This window comes from Ahaetulla prasina, chromosome 2 (genome assembly GCF_028640845.1).
Source record: "Ahaetulla prasina isolate Xishuangbanna chromosome 2, ASM2864084v1, whole genome shotgun sequence".
NCBI classification, from domain to species: Eukaryota; Metazoa; Chordata; class Lepidosauria; order Squamata; family Colubridae; genus Ahaetulla; species Ahaetulla prasina.
In genome coordinates this window covers 136,459,235-136,477,588 of record NC_080540.1, presented here as the reverse complement: position 1 = coordinate 136,477,588, position 18,354 = coordinate 136,459,235, and the positions used below count along the sequence as shown (strand labels likewise).

Genomic DNA, 18,354 nt, shown 5'->3' with positions numbered 1-18,354 from the left:
TGTGGACTTCAACTCCCAGAATTCCCCATTGCAAAGCTGGCTGGGGAATTCTGGGAGTTGAAGTCCACAAGTCTTAAAATGGCCAAGCTTGGAGACCCCTGCCTTAGAACATTCCCTCCCCTCCTCCTCCCGTCCCAAGTAAATCTTTTTTTAAAACAAAACAAAACATTCTATCCAGAGAACCTTGCAGCAATATCGGGGTGCCATTCTCCTATTCTTCGGCAAAGTGGCAAGAGAAGAACTGGCATATTAGACTCACCTGCAAAGGAAGAATATGACCTCCACGGATATGGACATTGATCGTGTCAAGTGGAGCTGGTAGGAGAATCCACTGTCCCTTGCTGTGGATGACAGACCCCTGAAGGCCCACAGATATAAAAGTCATGTTAAGACAGGGCTTGTGCTATCAAAGCAAGAATCAGACAAGGGAGGCTTGCATCCATTCCAAAAAACTAACTTGACAGAAAACTCAAGCAGTGAGCACATCCAGGCTTACAAAATTATGTTACTGTGGCTGTTCTAATTAAAGAAGTTTTAGGCCCATATGCAGTGGTGGGATTCTGCCAGTTCGCCCCACTTCGGGAGAACCGGTTGTTAACTTTCTGAGCAGTTTGGTAAACTGGTTGTTGGAAGAAATCATTAGGGCAGAGAACCGGTTGTTAAATTACTTGAATCCCACCACTGCCCATATGGCATTGGGTTTTTTTTAGTCTTGCCTAGCCTATAGGGCTGACACTGTAGAAAAGTATCCAGAACAACTTATCTTAGCAGAAGAGCAGGCACAAGATGACAGAACAGGAATAAATGGATCAACTGCAGCCATGTATGTAAAGTTTAATGGCTGCTTAAGGCAAAGTGTCACAGACATTCCATCTGAGCCTCTGCGAATGTCAAAACCCACACTCACCGTGATGATATCATACCATGACCCCAAAGGAAAATAGCCCGCCATTTTTCTTATCCCTTCTTCTAACACAGGAGTAATGAGGAGCCCAGCTCCCCACATGAACTGTCTATCAATGGTCCATATATATGTGTCTTGTGGGAACCTGCAAGAATGATAAAAGAACATGACCAGGACTTCAAAGAATTTCTGGCAAAAGTCATTACAAAAGATCTTTCTTTCACGTGTAGATCTATTTTCTTCAGCCAGAACTGAGCAAGGATACCACCACATCCTTATTAATAAAATAAAAATAGTTTTTTAATTTATTAAATAGCAATAAAAATAGTTTGTCTAGCAGTAGTGACTCTGGCTGAGCAGCTAAATCAATGCTTCAGCCATTTTGAGGTGGAAACAGGAACAACCATCATTCCAGCATTTTCCACTGATAGTACACCATTAACATCTACCATCGATAAGACAGCCACTTCTGCTGCAGATCTCTAATGTGACACGCACTTTCCAGAATGTTAATACCCGGAAGGCAGCTGGGCCTGATGGAATCATGAGACGAATTGTTAGGGACTGTGCTGCAGAGCTAGCTGGAGTGTTCACAGCTATTTTCAATCTATCCCTGTCGCACTGCTCTATCCCTACCTGCCTGAAGACATCTATTACAGTGCCAGTCCCTAAGCAGACAGTAGTGGTATCCCTTAATGATTATAGACCAGTAGCTTTAACATCTGTTGTCAAGAAATGTTTTGAGAGGCTGGTGTTGAACTATACCAATTTGGATCCATACCAATTTGCATATAGGAGTAATAGATCAACTGATGATGCTATGTTTACTGTTGTCCATAGTGTATTGAATCATTTGGAATAACAGGGAACAAATGTGGATTATAGCTCTGCTTTCAGTAACATTCTACCCAGCAGGCTGTTTCTTAAAATGTCCAATTAGGTATAAATCAAGAGGATTTGTTTGTGGATAAAGGATTTTCTGACAGGCCACAGTCAGTAAGGATGGGATCTCACCATTCTTCTACTCTGATACTAAGCACAGGAGCCCTCCAGGGTTGTGTGCTAAGCCTTTCCTTTATTCCTTGTATACAAATGGCTGCACCCCATTGTATAACACCAACACAATTATTAAATTTGCGGATGACATGACAGTGATGGGGCTCATTAATAAGAACAATGAGTCTGCTTACAGAAATGAAGTACAAGGGCTGACATTGTGGTGTAAAGAAAATAATCTTACACTTAACACCCAAAAAAACTAAAGAACTTATAATTGACTTCAGGAGGAAGAGAGATGTACATTTACCATTGTATATAAATGGTGAGGAGGTGGACAGGATTGGTAATTCTAAATTACTGGGCATTTATATCTCGAAGGACCTCTCATGGACTATGAATGCTGACATGCTTGTGAAGAAGACACAGAAGAGGCTATACTTCCAGAGAATGCTCAGGAAGATAAATCTATCTCAGCATCTACTTCTGTCTTACTATTGCAGCACCACTGAGAGTGTCCTGACATACGGCATTCTTGCATGGTATGGTAGCAGCTCCGTAGCAGACAAAAATGCTCTACAGAGAATCATTAAAACTGCCCAGAATATTATTGGGCTCCAGCTACCAGCCCTGGATGGCATCTTCGAATCTCGCCGTTTGAGGAAGTTGCATAACATTCTCACAGACTTTTCCCATCCTGCTTACAATCTTTTCTGGCAGAAGATACAGAACAATTAAAACTCGGACCACACATTTTCTGAATAGTTTTTATCCCAGAGCTATAACTGCACTCAACAATGAACTAAAGGGCCATCATCAGTGAGCTATTGGACAGCATTACTTGGTCTGTTGTGTGGATGTTTGGGTGGTTTAGGAGCAGGGAATTTGTGGTGGGGGGGGGTGTTTGGGGATTGTTATGTGTGTTGGACTTGGTCTTTGGGTGTTAAGTGAATTTTATTGTATGGTATACTGTGTATATACGTACAATGACAATAAAGTTGTTGTTGTTATTATTATTATTATTTGAGGACAGGTAAAAGATTTCAAAATTGTCTTTTGGCCTTGTATCCCACACTTCCTCCAAGTCTTACCTGATGTTGAATTCCCATCATGACAGCATTTACCTTAAAACTCACTTGGAAGATCATTGCTGAAGGCTATTTTATAATAATTCAAAAGCTTTTGCTCCAGGGCATTTCAATCAAATGGTAGCTGAGATCCACCAAACCATATCCTCCCTCACAACACAGACAGCCCCCGACTTACTCAAAATAAAGAGGACGAGCTACTGTCTCGCCTGTGGAGTGGGCCTTGTGGAACAGGGTGTAAAGATAGGGCAACAGGGAGTAGCGCAGGGAAAATGCTTTCCTCATGGCTTGTTGGGCTTCCAGGCTGAAGGCATATGGCTCCTGAGGCTGCAAAATAGAAAGGCAAAAAATGAGAGCAATCATGTTACCAGTTCCTGAGGCATAAATGACATTTCTTCTATTTCTTCTAAGAAGGGTTTCAGGAAGTTCTTTTTCATACTGAATCTTTCCCCCCCTGCTACTAGCACGTATATGACATATACGTATTCTCCCTTATATGACACTCAAAAGAAGAATGCAGTAACAAGAATTGAGGCATTAAGGCCTAGTTCACACCATAAACTAAAGCCACCATCTGGTTCATTTGGTTCTAGTTTAATATATATAAAATCAGCCCAGAAGGATCTACTTTATGGTTTATTTTAAGGTTGGGATTCAGCCAGGGATGGCTTATTCCATAACCATCAAGAAGCCTTGACTTGATATAGTGTTAAACCAGATCACAGACTATCTGTTGTGATCCGCCAGCAGCCTACGGAGCTGGCAACAGAGTCAGACAGCGATGAGGCTGAGGTGAGGCCAGGACCATCGGGGAGTGAGGTGTGGATTCCAGAGCCTCCAGAGACTGATAGTAGTGAGACAGAGGAACAGGAGGAACCTGTTTCTAATGCACACATGAGAAGAGCTGCTAGAAGGCAAGAGCAGCTCAAGAAAAAAGGACAACTCGGAAGTAGGGCCAAGAGATGACTGGCCCCTCCCATAAATCTTAAAACAGACCAGCAATGGCATTTGGGCTTTGCCAGAAAACAACGTTGGTAGCTTCGTCTTCTGCTTCATCTACGTCTTGCATTTATTTTTGTGACTTCTGAACGTTTGCCAAGGAAGGCCTTTGGCAGTTTGCCTAATTGGACCAAGGTTTGCGATAGGACTGAGAAATTTGTGTTGGGAGGAATTTGTTTTAATTTAATTGAACTACGCTGGGGATGAAGTAATTCTTAGCTGTTCGAATAAAGTTTGTTTGTTTGTTTCACAGACTGAGTTTCCTACTACCTACTTGGGCCTGGGTCACAACACTGTCTCTTATGGCATTTATCCCACATCTCAGTGTCATAGCAGTGATAGTATTAAAGCTACTGAACTTGCAATACTGTATCAGCAGGAACACGATCAATGTAGACACTACATACTAATTCAGTTGTTCATGTGGCAAGGTGGTGGAATTTACTTATGAATAAGTAAGTGTGCATAAGAGTAAATGAAATGAATCGTAGGTTTTTTTGTGGTCTAGTTAATGTAAGATTGACTAAAACAGAATTATGATGCCCCACAATTAAAAAGGAATGTGGAAAGAGATTAATTTTTTCATCCAAAAGAAGTACAAAGGCTATTGTTTTGGCTTCTTATGGCAATTTGTATTTCTTTGATTTTCAAATATTATACTGCCTCAGAACTTCTCAGTCAATATTCTTGGATCACTAAATTAACTTTTGGCACCTCAATTGGATAAATGCAGGTTATATACTATTTTTTTACGTTTCTTATTATAAAGCTAGATTTTATAGTATGCTCCAAATACAAAGAAGATTGTAATTTATTTTTAGTTTTAAGAAAGAAGAGGGGGAAAAATCCAAACACATAAGCATCATTTATTATATCTTGTTTGCAGTGATTTCAATCTAAAGGCTACATCATCATTTGATTTACAATGAAAGTAAGAACACTAGCCTTGGCTACAAGCTTGACAGGAAAAATCCTAACCAACTGAAGTCTATTTCAATTTTGAACTTGTTGAAAAGTTCATGGACTTTCCTTAACAATCTGTCTTTGTACCTGATGTTGTAAGAGAGATCAATCAAATGCTAAGAAATGGTTCACTACCACCTGATTTCCCATATATCCTATTTAAACTTTCTAAATCAATCCCCTAAAACTGGTGCCTCTAGATGTAGGGAGATGATCAATCCCAGAATGGCCTGCCAGCCTACTGCTTTGTTCCATTTTGTCCCAGCCCTCTCCAATGAAATCAATCGCCAGGCAGACGCAGAGACATCATGCTTACCTTGCTTCCCTGGTCATTGTGGTTTCGCATGAAAGGGTAGAATGCGCCCAGTTGGGTCCAGCGCACACACAGCTCTTCTGTTGTGCTGTTCAGAAATCCACAGATGTCAGCCCCGACCAATGGCACTCCATAGAGATTGAAGAGTAGCATTGCTTTAAGAAGACAGATAGTGTGGATTAGGAAAGACTTTGAATGGTAAACTCTAGAAAGCAGTAGGAGAAATGCTGAGAAACCTGGAGGAACCACAGTATTATATCTTTCCAGATCATATCTTCTTCTGATATATTTTTCTTTCCGAAGGAGATATGAAAAAAAAATCCATGATAGACAAGGTATGAACTTGGAGAAGTTCACAAAGTGGTTTCTCAAAATATTTGTACCTGGTATACTGTAGTATAGATGCTCCCAAATGCTTATGACATCCCCGGTCCAATGGCCAGCATAGCGTCCATGGCTGGCAAAAGTGGAACGAGAGATCACAAACGGACGCTTCCCTCGCACTTTCACCAAAGCACTGAGAACAGAAGAGAAGTGATAAAAGGACTTCAATGGATCTGAAACCTGGAGCTTTCACACATCTAACTAAGCCACAGTGGCGCAGTGGTTGGACTGCAGTATTGCAGGCTGGCTCTGCTGACTGCCATGAGCTCGATCCTAACCGGCTCAAGATTGACTCAGTCTTCCATCCTTCTGAGGTTCATAAAATGAAGACCCAGTCTCTCGGAAGCAGTATGCTGACTCTGCAAACTGCATAGCGCTTTAGAATAGAATAGAATAGAATAGAATAGAATAGAATAGAATAGAATAGAATAGAATAGAATTTTTATTGGCCAAGTGTGATTGGACACACAAGGAATTTGTCTTGGTGCATATGCTCTCAGTGTACATAAAAGAAAAGATACGTTCATCAAGATACAACATTTACAACACAATTGATGATCAATATATCAATATAAATCATAAGGATTGCCAGCAACAAGTTATAGTCATACAGTCATAAGTGGAAAGAGATTGGTGATGGGAACTATGAAACGATTAATAGTAGTGCAGATTCAGTAAATAGTCTGACAGTGTTGAGGGAATTATTTGTTTAGCAGAGTGATGGCCTTCGGGAAAAAACTGTTCTTGTGTCTAGTTGTTCTGGTGTGCAGTGCTCTATAGCGTCGTTTTGAGGGTAGGAGTTGAAACAGTTTATGTCCAGGATGCGAGGGATCTGCAAATATTTTCACGGCCCTCTTCTTGATTCGTGCAGTATACAGGTCCTCAATGGAAGGCAAGTTGGTAGCACTATGAAACTGTGTATGCTATTGCTAACTGCAAAAGGTTTAGAAAATGTTGAAAACACTGGAGTCATAGATTCTGTCAATAATAAATCATTGCCTTTCAGTTAGTTAGCTAATTTGCAACTTGAGATAGTTAATTCCTGTCCACATACCAAAATGCATTACAGGTAGTCCTCAACTTATGATTACAAAGGAAACCAACATTTCTGTTGTTAAACGAGGTGCTTGTTAAGTGAGTTGCATCCAATTTTACAACTTTTTTTTGCCATGGCTGTTAAGCAAATCACTGTGGTTAAGTGAATCATGTGGTCATTAAGTGAATCCAGCTGAAACTCCCCCCCCCTTTGATTTTGCTTGCTGGAAACCAACTAGGAAGGTCGCAAATGGCAATCACATGACTCCAGGACACTATAACTGTTGTAAATACATGTTGATTGCCAAGCAACCAAATTTTGATCACATGATTCTGGCAATGCTGCATTGGTTGTAAGTGTCATGGCTGCTTGTAAATCGTTTTTTTCAATGTCACTGCAACGTTGAACCATCATTAAACAGGCTACCTGTATTATCCTTAATTTTTATAAAAAAGACACTCCATTTCTTGGGCAGGATCAGAGGAACAATTATCTATCTGGCAGAATTCCCTTTCATACTCACTCATGTGTTGCAATGGTTTCAGTCAACCCATAAAGGCTGTGCAAGTTATAATGGGAAGACAGGTACTGCTTACTGGAGGCACAGAGGGTTTTTGCCTTCAAGGTTCCACCCAGCATACCTGCAAATGTAGGAGGAGAAATGCTATATAACTAATGAAATTATGGAAGCCGCAAGGCAAAGCTGTGCGAAATAGAAAGGTTTTTTACATCTGACAGGGAACTTTGGATCCCTGGTTCCCGGCATAAAGACATCCCCTCAGTGGTGGGTTGCTCCCCGTTCGGTCCAGTTCTATAGAACCAGTAGTAAAACCGGCGAGAGGCTCCACCCACCCGTCACGACGTCATCATGGGTGACCCGCTGCGAGCCAGTAGTAAAGGTAAGTGGAACCCACCCCTGCATCCCCCCCTTGATTAAATGCATCTTGGGTCTTATAGGGAGGAGGCTAGAAGATTCATAGAGAGCTCACTAAGAAATTATACCACATCCAATCCAGGGTGGGCTTCAAAAATTTTAGCAAGCGGTTCTCTTCCCGGTTGCTGGCCATGGTGGCCATGGCCTAGTCGGCCTCCTGCACCATGGCGCGGGGACATTTTTGCCCTCCCTGGGCTCCGGAGGGTTTCCTCGAGTCTCTGGGAGGGCGAAAATGGTCTCCCCAGGCTCTGGAGGCCAAAAACAGGCCCATTTCTGGCCTTCCAGAACTTCTGGTATGCCCATTTTTCATCCTCCCTGAGCCTCCTAGTGTGCCCTGCACTTACCTGCATCCAAAACAGGCTGGGTGGGTACTCCTGGGAGGGGCAGGGTGGGTGGGGCCATCCAGGACTGGGATTTGGGGTTTTCCGAACTGCACAGAATCTTAGCTAGAGGTTCTCCCGAACCTCTGCGAACCCCCAGCAGCCCACCCTGATCCAGTCTCAATCCAACTAGACATGAGTCAGCTCTTGACTGGGCGCCCCCAAAACTAAAAACATTGAAAAAAGCCAACAAGTCATTTTAAATATCTAGATTTAAATGTTTGTAAAGGTAGGCCAAAGAACTGTTGAATGTTCAGAATCCATGTTTGCATTTTTCAAAAGCCATATGCATCCAGTGATTATGTATCATTTGTAGCACAGTTATATATAAGTTCATATGTCTACAATGTATTTCAGTCAACAATATGTTTATTTTCCATACTGAAAATCAGTAGGAATTATGCTATTAAGTATATTCTTTTAATTTTATTTAAATCCTTGTAAATTACTCCAAATCTTCTTCACTATCGATTATTTAGCAGCTATTTAGTGTTCAACTACCTGGCAGAACTAAACTGGAATCATGTTTTAACAAATTCAAATTTCAAAAAAAAAAAGGAATATAGTAAGTATTTTGTGGTCTTTTTATATCCACCAAATTTGATTTCACATTTTTTCTTAGTTGTCCAATTAGACCAGGGGTGTCAAACTGGCGGCACATGGGCTGGATGCCTCATGCACAGGCTAAATCCACCCCAGCTCCGCAAAGGGGGAAAATGTCATGAAACATCACGTGACACCATGAGTTTGACATCTGTGAACTAGACTGGGGTCTCCAACCAATTCCTCAGCCAGCTTTGAGAACAACTGAAACTGTCACCTACAGCAGGGGTCTCCAATCTTGGCCACTTTAAGACTTTGCTGGCTGAGGAATTCTGGGAGTTGAAGTCCACAAGTCTTAAAGCGGCCAAGGTTGGAGACCCCTGAACTAGACCATGTTTGCCAGAAGCATCCCCTCCAAACAAGCTGCTCCCCCTTTTACCTGGTACATATGGGGGGTTCTCAAGCTTGTTGTTTGGACAGTCATCCAAGGAACCATCCACAAAATTTGATGGCTCATTCATGTCCTAGAAAAAGGAAGAGGAGATTCACGTGTCATATTTTTCTTTCCAAGGCAGGAAAGTCATTTTAAGAATAGAATAGAATAGAATAGAATAGAATAGAATAGAATAGAATAGAATAGAATAGAATAGAATAGAATAGAATAGAATAGAATAGAATAGAATTTATTGGCCAAGTGTGATTGGACACACAAGGAATTTGTTTTGGTGCATATGATCTCAGTGTACATAAAAGAAAAAAAAAAACCTTCATCAAAGGTACAACATTTACAACAAAAATGATGGTCATAGGTTGCAATTTAACTCTTAATGATAGCAACAAAAAGTTACAGTCATACAGCAATAAGTGGAAAGAGATTGGTGATGAAAATGATGAGAAGATTAATAGTAGTGTAGATTTAGTAAATAGTTTGACAGTGTTGAGGGAATTATTTGTTTAGCAGAGTGAACCAAAAGCATCATCAATCAAAGAGAAAGTCTCCCAAATGTTCAACATTCAAGTCCCAAGATTGGAAACTCACTATCCACATGCCATCAAAGGGCACTTTGTCATGGAAGTCCTTCACCATGTCATACCACCACAGGTGAGTCTCTGGGTTGGTGAAATCAGGGAAGGCAGTGGGCCCTGGCCAAACCTGGAAGATAACCAGAGTTATGCGTCTAAATCAGTAAACCTTCTGAATAGGCTATGGTGATGCATTTTAGTGTAACTTTGGAGATGGAGCAATAAAAAAGTTAACAGGCTAACTGTCAGAATACAAATACATTTGTTTGGAAGTTGAACCCATTGCCCTTTCATGACGTTGCATAATAGTGGAACTACAAATACAGCTGCATTCAACATGTTTATCTGGATTTCAATGGTTTAAGATCAACGGAAGACATGAGAATATGTGAGAAATGCTCATAAGGGAAACAAACAATATATTCCCCACCTTGTTCTATTCTTCTTTCATGGTCTACTAGATTACAGATTTTACCATGTGGCAGCTCCCTCACTGAAGCTTTTCTCTACCAAGGCTCATGGCAGGAGTATCCATAGAACTGGTCACTGGCTTCAAAATGGCAGGGCGGACTGTGCAAATGAAGCCCACTATTTTTAAGTGTGTTTCAATGCATACATGTAAACAGAAACAGGGCTTTGACTGCCCAGTCACTCCTGCCAATTTGAAACCAGTGACTGCTTCTGCACAGGTCCCTGTTCATGGGTGATCCTGAGTCTCACCCTTCCAATCAAAGGTTGTCCTGTTGCATTTACGATGAAGACTCCCCGTTTCAGGCCTTCATCATAGGGCCTATAACTGCCAGGGGGACTGGCGCTGCTGATCCCTGGATCCTACAAGGAAACAAAGGAAGAGACATCTGTTTAGCCATAATGGATCTGATGGGAGTATGAAAATGTGAAGGGCACAGGACACAGTTGTCTCAAGCAAGGGAACAAACTACACATTCTTCCAAACCTTGGCAGTACTTCAGAGTTGGGAGACAGATTGTCAAAAAAGCACATGAGGCATAGGAAATGAACGTGCCTTTATTTATACATGGAGAGTCCAGATTATGACATTTTCGCAGTGTGAAAAACAGAAGCAAACTTGACATTTTAGGAGGAAGAGGAACGGCTATTACTGAAGTTGGGCAACAGCACACAGCTTGTGGATTATCACATTCTAAATGTAAAACATGGATGGAATATTAAAAGGTCATAAAGAGAGCAACCCGTTATGTGAGTATGAAAAGTCATTCGTGCTGCTGTTGCTTTTTAAAAAGTCTAAATACATGAACATGTAAAATTCCCTGTGCTTTCTAAGTCTGTATAATTTTCTTTCTACTCTAAAAAGCAGAGATGGGCAATCTGAGGCCTCGGGGTTGAATGCTGTTTTCCAACCCTTTATTCCATTATTGTTAAAAATCTACAATGTTGATTCCTGCCATTGGAAACAGAAACCTAGTCCACAATTTAACAAGAACTCCAAAATCCCAATCTTACTGAAATTTATAAGAGCGCCACAGTGATATTGTACTATCATCTGTCTGCCTCCCTTCCAAATTTTCAGTAGAGGCTCCTTTGACAAAACTACTTTCTTCATTGTCCCGAACACAAATAACTTGTCCATTCATATGACCCCACCTATTAAAAGATTGCAAATGTGACAGAACACAGGCAGTCCTTATAATTGACAGAACACAGGCAGGACTTATAATTGAGCCCAAGATTTCTGTTGCTAAGCGAGACATTGGTAAGAGAATTTTGCCCCATTTTACGACCTTTCTTGCAACAATTGTTAAGTGAATCACTGTGTTTGTTAAATTAGTAACATGGTAGTTAAGTGAATTTGGCTTGCTCACTGACTCTGCTTGTTAGAAGGTTGCAAAAGGTGATCACGCAACCCCAGAACATTGTAACTGTCATAAATAGGAGTCAGTTACCAAGCTTCTGAATTTTGATCACATGACCATGGGGATGCTGCAACGGTTTTGTGAAAAACTGTCATTTGTTTAACTGTTTTCAGTGCTGTTGTAACTTCGAGCAGTCACTAAACAAACCGTTGTAAGTTGAGGATCACCTGTATTAGTTTGACTCAGAGATGGGAAAGAATACTGAGAAAATATATTTGAGTCCTATAAACGTAGAAAGCTGGAAAGCAGTTCAAAACAACTTTGCCTTGATTGTGTTAGGTATAAGCTTGAAACACTTGACAAGCATTCAAGGTTTTGTCAAATTTACCCTAAATGCATTAAATTACATTCCAATACTTAAAGCAACTGATCGGGCTTTCTCAAATATAGGTTGACATATGACAAGGAATTCTGCCTTAGAGAATCCCCAACCAAACTAGGAATCCTTCCTAAACTGGAAGACCCTAGATTGCATTTTCCTTCCAAAAGACTTGCTCCCGCACTAGGGAGGGCTGGACATAAAACTGCATCATCTATAGCAGGGGTCTCCAACCTTGTCAACTTTAAGGCTTGTGGACTTCAACTCCCAGAATTCCTCACCCAGCTTTGCTGGCTGAGGGATTCTGGGAGTTGAAGTCCACAAGCCTTAAAGTTGACAAGGTTGGAGACCCCTGATCCATAGCACCCTGAACTACTTCTGTGGAACAAAACTAGCAGATTTTGCAACCTTTTCAAGAACATACGACACATGATACAGTACAAAGCAAAGACAGAATATTATAATTAGTATCACTTCTGGAATTATGTTCAATGTTACCAGTATCTACCTCTTTTGGGAGAGGCCAGCAGTATCAAAATCTGATGACTGATCTAGGCCAACTTCAGTACAGCCATATTTTGAGCTATTGCAAGGAAGCCGCCTCAAAGGAGAATTCAGGATTCATTAACTTACCACAATCATGACATACCTCCGACCATCACGATGGAAATCATTCACCATGTCTGGCATGTCCCTGAAACCATCCTTGTTGAAGGTGAAGTCTCGCTTAGCGTCCGTATAATCCAGATCATTCCATTGTACGTCCTATGAGCCCAGGAACAAGATTCTGATGAGAGCAGGTTTGCGTCCCACCTCACTTTTCTCTATGAACAAATATTCTCTTTGAGTATTATACTGACATGGAAGCTGTACTACTTCACACAGGTTGGGTAGCAATAGCACTTAGACTTATATACCGCTTTATAGTGCTTTTACAGCCCTCTCTAAGTGGTTATACTGACATGGAAGCTGTACTACTTCACACAGGTTGGGTAGCAATAGCACTTAGACTTATATACCGCTTTATAGTGCTTTTACAGCCCTCTCTAAGTGGTTTACAGAGTCAGCATATTGCCCCCAACAATCTGGGTCCTCATTTTACCCACCTCAGAAGGATGGAAGGCTGAGTCAACCTTGAGCCTGGTGAGATTTGAACTGCTGAACTGCAGCTAGCAGTCAGCTGAAATAGCCTGCAATATTGCACTCTAACCATTGTGCCACCTCGGCTCTTTATTAGCCCATAATCTGTTTTATAATGATTTATTAAGTAAATTACAATTAGCTGAGTTGATAAAATCCATTAATCCTCATTTACAAAAATTGATGTCTGAATTCAGAAAACATACCAAGCTAAAACTAACTCAGAAGTTTTGGTAGAATCCCGTTTTATTTTATTGTAATATGTAGGCTTTATTTTAACTACCATATTTTTCAGAGTATAAGATGCACCGGAGTATAAGAGTTTAGTTTTTCGGAAGGAAAATAAGAAAAAAGCTGACAGGTGGATCTGCCTCTGGAATACCCCTAATCAGCTGTTTCTACAGGTGAATTTTAGCAACGGGTTCCTTGGTTGTGAGTTCTGTGCCTTGCTTTTTTTTTGCTTTTTTTTCTGCCTCTGAAAGCCTCCAAAACAGCTTCAGAAAAAAAGCCTCTGAAGCTCTGTTTGAGGGCTTCTTTTCTGAAGCTTCGTTTCTTATGCTTTTTTCAATCTCTGAAACCTCCATTTGAGAAGCTGGGCTTCTCAAATTATACATTTGGAGTATAAAACATATGTAACCAGATTTTCACCCTCTTTTTTGGGGGGAAAAGATGCATCTTATAGTTCAAAAAATAAGGTATTTATTTATTCCCTGCCTTTATTATTATTATTATTACAAATAACTGAAGGTGGCAAACATATCCAACACACCTTCCTCCTCCTATTTTCCCAATAACAATAATCCTGGGTTGGGCTTAGAGAGAGTAACTGGCCCAAAGTCACTTAGCTGACTTTTATAGCTAAGGCAGGACTAGAACTCATGGCCTCCTGTTTTCTAGCCTGATGCCTTAACCAGAAGACCAAACTGGCTCTCTTTTGTATAGAAATATTTGCTGAACTGTATCATTTAACTTGCCTTCTCCTTTATGTATTAATTAATATGAAGTTGGGCCTATTGCCATTCATTTATAATGAACAGCATTCATTTTGCTGTTGCATCAATCATGTTTCTTAAATTCTGATTGCAAGAGATTGCCTGAGCAATTGACTAGGCATTGGAAAAGAATCTCTGAACTTAACAAAATAAACCACATTATGAACCAGTCCAAGGGTCAGAGAGAAACAATAGATAGAATTCAGAGAAGGCACTTACCAGGGGAAAAAGAGCTGCAGTCATGTTTTTCACCACTTCCCGAGTGATAGCAGTGGAAGTGTATCCCCAGCGACAGAGATGGAATCCAAGAGCCCAATAAGGAGGCATGAATGGGTAGCCTGGAGGAATTGAGAGAGAGAGCGGGAGAGAGAGAGATGGAGAGGAATCAACATTCAAAGCCTCTCAAAACCAACGGCATCCCCAAATCTATTATAAGAAAAAGAATTTCAATAAAATACTCACAATATGTCTGACCTTTCAACACCAAACCCAACCTAGTATAGCTATTTTAAGGTAAAGGTAAAGGTTCCCCTTGCACATATGTGCTAGTCATTCCCAACTCTAGGGGTCATTGCTCATCTCCGTTTCAAAGCCGAAGAGCCAGCGCTGTCCGAAGACGTCTCCATGATCATGTGGCTGGCATGACTAAATGCCAAAGATACATGGAATGCTGTTACCTTCCCACCAAAGGTGGTCCCTATTTTTCTATTTGTATTTTTTACGTGCTTTCAAACTGCTAGGTTGGCAGAAGCTGGGACAAGTAATGGGAGCTCACTCCCATTATGGGGTGAGCTATTTTAAAGGTTATGCTTTTATCCAAGACCCTGTTTTGGGTTGCAGCTTAGGTTTACTGCTTCTAATACGTAAACTAAGTTGGCATATGGAGTAAAAAGAGAGAGAAACTACATCTTACAACATCTTGAATCTCCAAAAACCTATGTAAGGGTCCTCTTTGTAGACTTTAGTTCAGCATTCAATACCATCATTCCAGACACTCTTCTAACTAAGCTAAACCAGCTACAAGTACCTGAACAGACTTGTAAGTGGATCACAAGCTTCCTAACAAACAGGAAGCAGCAGGTAAAGCTAAGCGGGATCACTTCAGATACCTGTACAATTACCACAGCCCCCCCTGCTCTCCCCACTTCTCTTCTCTCTGTATACCAATGACTGCAGCTCCAACGATCCATCTGTTAAACTACTGAAGTTCACAGATGACACAACAGTGATTGGTCTCATTCGAGACAATGAGCATATAGACGTGAGGTCAAACGACTAGCCTTGTGGTGCGACCGTAACAATCTGGAACTGAACACACTCAAAACTGTAGAAATGGTGGTAGACTTTAGGAGAAACCCTTCCATACTTCCACCTCTCACAATACTTGACAACACAGTATCAACAGTAGAAACCTTCAAATTTCTAGGTTCTATCATATCACGAGATCTAAAATGGACAGTTAACATCAAAAACATCATCAAAAAAGGACAACAAAGACTGTTCTTTCTGCGCCAACTCAGAAAGCTCAAACTGCCCAAGGAGCTGCTGATCCAGTTCTACAGAGGAATTATTGAGTCTGTCATTTGCACCTCTATAACTGTCTGGTTTGGTTCTGCAACCCAACAAGAAAGACACAGACTTCAGAGGATAATTAGAACTGCAGAAAAAATAATTGCTACCAACCTGCCTTCCATTGAGGACCTGTATACTGCACGAATCAAGAAGAGGGCTGTGAAAATATTTACAGATCCCTCACATCCTGGACATAAACTGTTTCAACTCCTACCATCAAAACGACGCTATAGAGCACTGCACATCAGAACAACTAGACACAAGAACAGTTTTTTCCCGAAGGCCATCACTCTGCTAAACAAATAATTCCATCAACATTGTCAAACTATTTACTGAATCTACACTACTATTAATCTTCTCATCGTTTTCATCACCAATCCTTTCCACTTATGACTGTATGATTGTAACTTTTTGTTGCAATCACTAAGGTTAAATTGCAACCTATGACCATTATTTGTGTTGTAAATGTTGTACCTTTGATGAAGGTATTTTTTTTCTTTCTCTTTCTTTTTCTTTTCTTTTATGTACACTGAGAGCATATGCAACAAAACAAATTTCTTGTGTGTCCAGTCACATTTGGCCAATAAATTCAATTCTATTCTATTCTATTCTATTCTATTCTATTCTATTCTATTCTATTCTATTCTATTCTATTCTATTCTATTCTATTCTATTCTATTCTAAAAATGTCATTGCAGTCCCTGTGATTTAGATTCTTCAAAGATAAAATGACTTTTAAAAAAATGTACAGAGGACAGATAAAATAGACTTAGCACATTATTATCAAACTGTGGATTATCATTTCTTCAGAGAAGCCTTTCTTGCTTATGTTTTGTACAGTGTATCGGCTGGGAATTTCTGGGAACTAAAGATGCTGAGCATTTAAAAAATCAAACTTCAGAAAGGCAGTTCAAAGGCTCTTCTCAATCTCTTGTCCCTGCCTTTGGGGGTTCAGAAATAAAAAAAGATATCCTATCTACCCCAAACTATTCTACCATGGTAACTGTTGGGGGAAGTTCTTCATGAATGATACATTTTCAACTATTCCAATGTTTCTCAACCTTGGCAGTTGAAGTCCATACATCTTAAAGGTGCCAAGGTTCAGAAACACTGATCTATTCTTTCCTGAGCACTATCCAGATGTGTGGACTTCAAATCCCAGAATTCTGCAGGCCACTGTTAAGAACCCTGGAGTTTTAAGCCCATATTACTGCCCAGATTGTTGGAGGCAATAGACAAATAAGGCTTCTACATTGTAAATCTCCCAGAAGAATCCTGTAAAGCGCTTGGGGAACTATTATGGGAGAACATCCAGGTTGGGTAAGGCTTCTAATTAGTGCAAAAGAAACCTGAAGCAGGATCCTATTATTTCTCCCATCTCTCAGACTTATAAGCGCCCCAGCACCAACACACCACAGTTAGAAGAGTCGGTTTGTCTAAGCATGTCTATGGATCTTCTTCTGGCAGAACACCTCAGGCAGTGCTTTCAGAAGTGTTTAGTAATCACAGGGAACTACTAAAGAACTTTCTTGAAAGGAAGCCAGTCCTCAAAATGCTGCCTAGCTTCACGCATGGGAAGGTACAAATGCTTACCGATAACGTCCATGTACTGGCGTACCACACTGCTTGGATCTGGGCCCAAAAAGACATAGAAATCCAAGATACCCCCCGTAGTTCTCCATGTCAGAGCTGGACTGGGCTGCAGTAACACATCTACAAGACAAACAGTGGCTTGGAAACACTACTAGAAAGACACAGCATACCATCCGTACATTGCAGAGATACTGGCAGGATTTTACTCCCACAACATCCATCATATTCCATTATCATAATGTCAGCCTTGGTTTGTTGTTTAACGGCTGCTCCTGCCTCTATGCTGACAATGAGACTGTTGCCCACATTATAGCCAGTTCCCTTTAATAGAAAGAGATACAAATATTGTCCTTTTACATTCAGCCCGTGTTTAACTACTGAGGAAAGAAAAGGAAACTTAAATACTACCATATTTTTTGGAGTATAAGACGTACCTTTTTATCCCCAAAAAGAGGGTGAAAATCTGGGTGCATCTTATAGTCCAAATGTAGCCCCGCGCAGCCTCTGAAACGGAGATTTCAGAGGCTGAAAAAAGCCTCTGAAACCTCCCTTTGAGAGGCTGAAAAAAAAGCAAGGCGCAGAGCTCACAACCAACAAACCTGTTGCTAATGTTCACCTCTGGGAACAGCTGATTGCCGGTATTCTGGGAGGCCCCCAATCAGCTTTTTTCTTATTTTCCTCCCCAAAAACTAATGTGTGTCTTATAGTCCGAAAAATATGGTATTTGTCAGATCGGAGTCTTAGTGCAATTAGTATCATGAACAGCCTTAATTCTCAACATAAATAGTCAGGGTTACGCTATTATACAGTGTAAGTAATCACAAAATAGCAGTTAATAGAACAAGCTAAACTGCTGAGGCTATAACGCAATTACATGATCCAAACCTTAATTAGTAGACCAGTTTGATTAGTAGACTAGTTTGGTTTACTGGTTAATTTGAGAGATCAAATCCTGCCTTAGCCATGAAAGCCAGCTGGGTGACTTTGGGCCAGTCACTCTGTCTCAGCCCAATTCACCTCACAAATAAAAATTAAAAAGTCAGAATCTCTGCTCCAAATCATAAAATAGTTCTTTCAAATACACATTGCTTTGGCACACACAAATCATTTTTGGGTTATTTTGATCATATCTAAGCTTGACCTATTAGGAATGTGATACAATACCTACCCATTGCATTGCTGTTCAGTAAGAAGACTCCGTGGGCCAAACCACCCTTTTCTAAAGCCACATAGAAGGGGTGTGAACCATACAAATTGGCAGAGGGCTAGAAACACAGAAATAA

General features: G+C 40.6%; 1 protein-coding gene across 1 annotated transcript in view; it reads right to left on the bottom strand.

Annotated features, from left to right (window-relative positions):
• GAA (alpha glucosidase) overlaps positions 1–18,354 on the bottom strand; it is a 33,899-nt gene that overhangs the window by 4,144 nt on the left and 11,401 nt on the right. The window contains exons 6-17 of the mRNA XM_058170870.1: positions 17,072–17,191; positions 14,126–14,244; positions 12,408–12,539; positions 10,284–10,394; positions 9,580–9,693; positions 8,980–9,064; positions 7,207–7,324; positions 5,647–5,780; positions 5,267–5,418; positions 3,167–3,315; positions 908–1,049; positions 260–358 (exon numbers count right to left, since the gene is read on the bottom strand). Coding sequence (XP_058026853.1) covers positions 260–358; positions 908–1,049; positions 3,167–3,315; positions 5,267–5,418; positions 5,647–5,780; positions 7,207–7,324; positions 8,980–9,064; positions 9,580–9,693; positions 10,284–10,394; positions 12,408–12,539; positions 14,126–14,244; positions 17,072–17,191 — 1,475 coding nt within the window. The remainder of the gene's footprint in view (positions 1–259; positions 359–907; positions 1,050–3,166; positions 3,316–5,266; positions 5,419–5,646; positions 5,781–7,206; positions 7,325–8,979; positions 9,065–9,579; positions 9,694–10,283; positions 10,395–12,407; positions 12,540–14,125; positions 14,245–17,071; positions 17,192–18,354) is intronic.